This window comes from Rhincodon typus, chromosome 41 (assembly GCF_021869965.1).
Source record: "Rhincodon typus isolate 14 chromosome 41, sRhiTyp1.1, whole genome shotgun sequence".
NCBI classification, from domain to species: domain Eukaryota; kingdom Metazoa; phylum Chordata; class Chondrichthyes; order Orectolobiformes; family Rhincodontidae; genus Rhincodon; species Rhincodon typus.
Genome location: NC_063372.1, coordinates 47,245 through 53,684, shown reverse-complemented (window position 1 = coordinate 53,684; position 6,440 = coordinate 47,245). Strand labels below are relative to the sequence as shown.

Genomic DNA, 6,440 nt, shown 5'->3' with positions numbered 1-6,440 from the left:
ACTGACTCTTTTTTAAAAACCTTTTGGACTCACCTCTCATTACTCATACATGAGTATGTGTCATGTTTTATTCTCTCTTATATTTTATTGTGAAGAAACTCAATCCTTCCTGGATTCAAGGAAGCCTGATTAAATTGAGTCCTTTTAAAACATTTATTTATTTACAAATATTTGGGCTGGGAAAAGGTATGCATAAGAAGGGGTCCTTTCTACATTAATCTTGTTGCGACCAACAGAGGGACGTGTCAAGTGAGGAAAGGGGAGCCAAGAGCATAATCATTTAGGGGTGTCCCATCTGCAATCATAAGTCATGGACTCTCGCCCAGGGATCGGTTGTAACAGAGGACAGAGGAACAATATCCTGATACGTCTGGGTTGAATAAATGCTTCAACTTTGATGAAGTGTATTTTTCCCACCTCTTTGCCATTTCTTGTGAAAAACACAGTTGCCATTCCTCTATCAAAGGATTCTGGGTGGACTCCACAACCAATTCGATCACCCGTAAAACACTTAGGTCCAAACTGCTGACCCACCTCATTTCCATTAAACAACCTACAGAATCAAAAATAATCAGTTCATTAAAAACTGAGCTCAGATTCTTTATAATCAGAAAATGCATGTACACATCTTCAACATGAAATTAATATTGCCACACAACAGGCCTCATTAGAGGCTGGGCTTCAAATCATACAAGTTCACTGCTCTCAAAGAACCAAGATTTAAGAATGAATAAAAGACCGTTCTTTTATTCTTTTTTTAAAATGAGTGGAAAAAAACAAAATTCACGTAAGTACAGAAATACCGTCCAAGAAGAATACAGGGTTAAGCTCTTCGTCCACCTTTTTCTTCGATTATTTCTCCTCGCATTTCATAGAATCATAGAATTACTACAGTGTGGAAACAGGCTACCCGGCCCAACAAGTCCACACCAACTCTCTGAAGAGCACCCCATCCAGATCCATCCCCTCACCGCATCCCTGCAACCCTGCATTTCCCATGGCTAATCCACTAACCTACACACTACAGGTAATTTTAGCATGGCCAATCCACCCTAACCTGCACATCTTTGAACTGTGGGAGGAAACCGGAGTACCCGGAGGAAACCCATGCAGACATGGAGAATTGGTGTGTGGAGTTTGTACAGTCGCCCAAGGTTGGAATTGAACCTGGCTCCCTGGTGCTGTGAGGCAGCAGTGCTAACCACTGAGCCACCGTGCCATCCCAAAGAGACCAGAGCCTTAATTCAGCACCTTAGACCGTTCGGCCATGCTACTCAGATCAATCCATCTGCATTGTGCAATTTGACAGATGACATGGAAACGGTGAGGCTGTTATTCATGGTAATGTCACTGGATGAACAATCCAGAATGCCAGGCTAATGTTCTGGGGACATGGGTTTGAATCCTACTGTGGCAGTTTGTAACATTTCAATTCAATAAAATCTGGAATTAAAATTTAGCCTAACGGCAACCATTGATTGTTTTAAGTACCCATCTGGCTCATGAACATCCTTCCGGAAAGAAAATCTGCCTTGCTTACCAAGTCTGGTCTACATGCCTGACTCTTAAGTGCCCTTTGAAATGGCCAAGCAAGCCAATCAAAGCAAGAAAATTAGGGTGGTAGTGAGAAGTGACTGAGGAGGATTCCGGGAGAGGTCGGCTCGCTCACCAAAACTGAGAAGGGGAGGTACCTGGCAGGTGAATTTCAAGGCAGAAAAATGTGAGGTAATGCATTTTGGTTGGAGAAACAGGGAGAGACAATACAGGCTCAATGGTAAAACTTCGAAGTACGTACAGGAGGAGGCGCCCCTCGGGTTTCAAGCGCATATTTCTCTGAAGGTGGTTAGGCAAGTTGAAAACGTTGTTAAGAAGGCTTATAGGATCCTTGGGTTTATAAATAGAGGTATAGAGTATAAAAGCAAGTAAGTGATGCTACACCTCTACAAATCATTGGTCAGCCCACATTTGGATCATTGTGTTCAGTTCTAGGCACCTTATTTAAGGAAGGATATTAAAGCCCTAGAGAGAGTGCAAAGGAGGTTTATTGGAATGATGACAGGAATGATTTTAGACACAAGGAACCATTAGGGAAATTGGGCTTATTCTCCTTTGAGCAGAGAAGATTAACAGGTGACCTTTTTGAAGTTGTTCAAAATTATGAACAATTTTGGCAGGGTATAGAGGATATTCTGTTTCCACTAGTTGGTACTTCAGTACTCGGGGTCACAATTTCAAGGCTGTCAGCAAGAAAGAGCTAGGAGTGAGGTGAGAAGAAACTTCTTTCCTCTCACAGTCATTACGATTTGGAATGCGTTGCCTGGGAGAATGGTAGAGGCAGATTCCATACAAAGTTTCAGAAGCGAGCTGGCTATGTATTTTAAAGTGACGTATTTAGAGGGCTACAGAGATAAGGCTGGAGAATGCGACTAGCTGGGTAGTTCTTTCGGGAACCAGTACAGACACAATAGGTCAAATGCTGTACTGTAAAATTCTATGATTCTACGAAAAGAAGAACAGGCAGGGCCAGGTTAATGAACACAGCAGGCCTGGTGGTCTAAAGTGTATTTATTTTAATGCAAGGTGTATAACAGGTAGGGTAGATGAGCTTTAGATTTTGGGTTTGTACATGGAACTATGACGTTGAAGCCATTACATAAACTAGTTTGGGAGAAGGGCTGGACTGGCAGTTCAATGTTCCAGGGTTTAGCTATTTCAAGTGTGAGAGAGAGAGAGGGTTGTAAAGGGGTCGGGGAGTTGCATTACTGATTAAGGAGAATGTCACAGCTGCACTAAGAGAGGACATCGTGGAGGGCTCATCCAGCAAGGCCATAGGGTAGAACTCAGGAATAAGAAAGGTACAATCACTATGATGGGGTAATACTACAAGCCTCGCAATAGCCAGCCGGATTTAAAGGAACAGATATGTAGGCAGATCTTGGAAAGATATAAAAAGTAACAGGGTTGTTGCAGTGGGTGATTTTTTTTTTAAATTTCCCTAGTATTAACAGGGCTTCCTTCATGCCAGGGCCTTAGATGGGGCAGAATTTATTAGGTGCATCCAGGAGGGTTTCTTGAAATAATATGTAGATAGTCCAACTAGGGAAAGGGCTGTATTAGACCTTACATTGGAGAATCAGCCTGGCCAAGCGGTCAAAGTTTCAGAGGGGGGGCATTTTGGGAAGAGTGATCATAATTCCAAAAGCTTTAAAGATAGTTATGGATAAGGATAACACTGGTCCTCAGGTGAAATTGAGGCGAGGCTAATTACAACAGTATTAAGCAGGAATTGGAGAAATGAGATTAGAGGCAGCTGTTTGAGGATAAATCCGCATCTGACATATCTGTCTTTTAAATGCCAGCTGATCAGAGTTTAGGACCAACATGTTCCTGTGAGGATGAAAGATAAGGATGGCATGATTCGGCAAACCTGGACGACTAGAGATATTGAAAGCTTAGTCAAAAAGGAAAAGGAAGCATATGTAAGGTTTAGGAAAGTGAAATCAGACAAGGTCCTTGAGGAATATGAAGGAAGTGGGAAAGAACTTTAATAAAGAATTAGGAGGGGTAAAAAGGGCCATGAAATGTCCTTGGCCAGTAGGATGAAGGGGAATCGCAAGGCATTTTATACATATACTAGGAGCAAGAGGGTAGGTAAAGGGTAGCTATACTCAAAGACAAAGGGGAGAGTTTATGCATGGAACTAGAGGAAGTAGTTGAGGTCCTTAATGAGTACTTTGCATAGTTATTCACCAAAGATAAGGACATGGATGATAGCTTATGTTGCTATTCCAGGGCATGTCGCTATTAAGAAGGAGTTGGTGCTTGGTGTCTGCAAAAACATTAAGAGTGATAGGTCCCCAGGGCCTGATGGGATCTATCCCAGGATATTGTGGGCGGCAAGTGAGGAGATTGCTGGGGTCTTAAAGGAGATTTTTGTTTCATCTTTAGCCACAGACAAAGTCCCAGAAGACTACAGAATAGCCATTATTGTTTCTTTGTTTTAGAAAGGCAACAGGGTTAATTCAGGGAACTATAGACCAGTAAGCCTTATATCAGTGGTAGGGAAATTATTGGAGGAGATTCTTAGGGACAGGATTTACTCACATTTGTAAAATAATGGACTTATTAGGGATAGTCAGCACAGCTTTGTGTAGGAGGAGGAGTTGATGTTATCTACATAGACTTTACTGAAGCATTTAACTAGGTGCCTCAAGGTACATTGGTCCTGAAGATTAATCCATAGTGAGTTGGTAAGTTAGGTACAAAATTGGCTTGGTCATAGAAGACAGAGGGTAGTTGTGGAGGTGTGATTTGCTGAATGGAGGTCTGTGACCAGTGGTATTCCACAAGGATCAGTGCTAGGAACTCAGTTTGTAATATAGAAATATATAAGTGATTTGGATGAAAATATAGGGGGTTAGATTTGTAAGTTTGCAGGCAACACAAAACTGATAGAGTTGTCGCTAGTGAGGAAGGTTATCAAAGGTTGAAGCAAGATATCAATCAGTTGGAAAGTTGGGCAGAGAAATGGTAGATGGGGTTTAATCCAGACAAGTGAGGGGATGAAATTTGGGGAATCAAATGCAAGTGCAAAGTATTCGATAAACGGCAGGACTCTTAGGTGCACTGATATACAGAGGCATCTTGAGGTCCAAGTCCATGGCTCCTTGAAAGTGGCAACATAAGTGGATAAGGTGGTAAAGAAGGCATACAGCATGCTTGCCTTCATTGGTCGGGGCATTGACAATAAATGTTGGTAAGTCATTTTGCAGCTGTATAAAACTTTAGTTTTGGCCACATTTGGAGTATTGTGTGCAGTTCTGGTTACCACATTACAGGAAGGCTTTGGAGCGGGTGCAAAAGGAGTTTACTAGGATGTTGCCAAGATTGGAGTGTTTTAGCTATAATGAGAGGCTGGATTAACTTGGATCGTTTTTGTCGGAAGCTGAGGAGTGATCGGACAGAAGTAGAGAAAATTACAGATAGGTGGATAGTCTTTCTGATTATAGTCTTTTTGAATATACTCGGAGTCCTTTTCTCAGGGTGGAAATGTCAAATACTCGGGGGCATAGGTTTAAGGTGAGTGGGGGAAAGTTTAAAGGAGGTGTGCGAATCAAATATTTAACACAGAGGGGTAGGTGCCTGGATCGCGCTGCCGGGGAGGTGGTAGAAGCAGACACGATAGCAAAGTTTAGGAGGCATTTAGACAGATACATGAACAGGCAGGGAATAGAGGGATACAGATCACGTGCAGCCAGATGGCATCAGTTTAGAATGGCAACGCGTTCAATGCAGACATAGTAGGCTGAAGGGCCTGTTCCTGTCCTAGCAATCACGACCATGACTGAATTAATTGGGACTCTTTCAGCACTGACCATGCCGGTGCATCACTGAGAACCAGCACTCAATCACTTCCCCACAAGTTATGGGTTAGATACAGAGCAATGCTCCTGCTACACTATTCCCAACAAACAGTCCTCAGACAGGGACAGCAAGGGGTTAAATACAGAGTAAAGCTTCCTCTGCTCTTTTAAACTGAAGGTAAACCTCTGCTCTACTCTTTTAAACTGAAAATAAACTGAAAATAAAGTTCTCTCTACCCTTTTAACGTGAAAGTAAAGCTCTTTCCACACTGTTCCCAGCAAATACTCCCATGCCAGCTATAGCAGAGCGTTCTCTGTAGATTAAAGCCTCTTCGAACATGACCCCATCAAAAACAAATGTTGGGATACATTCAAGAATCCTAAGTAAAACGGGGCAAGAAATAGTGCACGCTCTTGAAATTGTCGGAGAGTTTTTTTTAAAAGAAGGTTGGTTCATCGGCCAATGGTGGTGAGCCACTTTCTTGAATTATTGAGGTCCGTGTAGTGCTGGAACATACACTATGTTGTCGGGAGCAAGCTCCAGGATTCTGACCCAGCAACAAATAAGAAACAGTGATATAGCTCCCGATCAGGTTGGAATGTGAGGAGAATTTGTAGGTGACGGTATTCACACACATGTGCTGCTCTTGACTTTTGAGGAGTAGGAAATAGTGGGTTTGGAAGGTGTCTGAAGGAGTGCTGGGGAATTGTTGCAATGCATCTTGTAGATGGTACACGCTGCTGCTAGTGTGGATACGTGGCTAAGGAAGTAAATGTTCAAAGCGGTGGATGTGGTACCAAACAAGAGGTTTGGGTGGTCCTGAATGGTGTCAAGCTTCTTAAGTGTTGTTGGAGCTGCACTCAACCAGTCAAGTGGGGAGCCTTCCACCACACCCCTGATTTGTGCCTAGTGGACAGGCTTTGAGGAGTCACGGTGGCTCAGTGGTTAGCACTGCTGCTTCATGGCACCAGGGACCTGGGTTCAATTCCACCCTCGGGTGACTGACTTTGTGGAGTCTGCACATTCTGCCAGCGTCTGCATGGGTTTCCTCTGGGTGCTCCGGTTTCCTCCCACAG

General features: G+C 43.1%; 1 protein-coding gene across 1 annotated transcript in view; it reads right to left on the bottom strand.

Moving 5' to 3' along the window:
* Window positions 1-243: 243 nt before the first annotated feature.
* Window positions 244-6,440, bottom strand: part of LOC125487423 (SPRY domain-containing protein 3-like) — a 36,208-nt gene continuing 30,011 nt past the window's right edge. Inside the window, exon 5 of the mRNA XM_048618891.1 lies at window positions 244-553. Coding sequence (XP_048474848.1) covers window positions 277-553 — 277 coding nt within the window. The 3' untranslated portion in view covers window positions 244-276. The remainder of the gene's footprint in view (window positions 554-6,440) is intronic.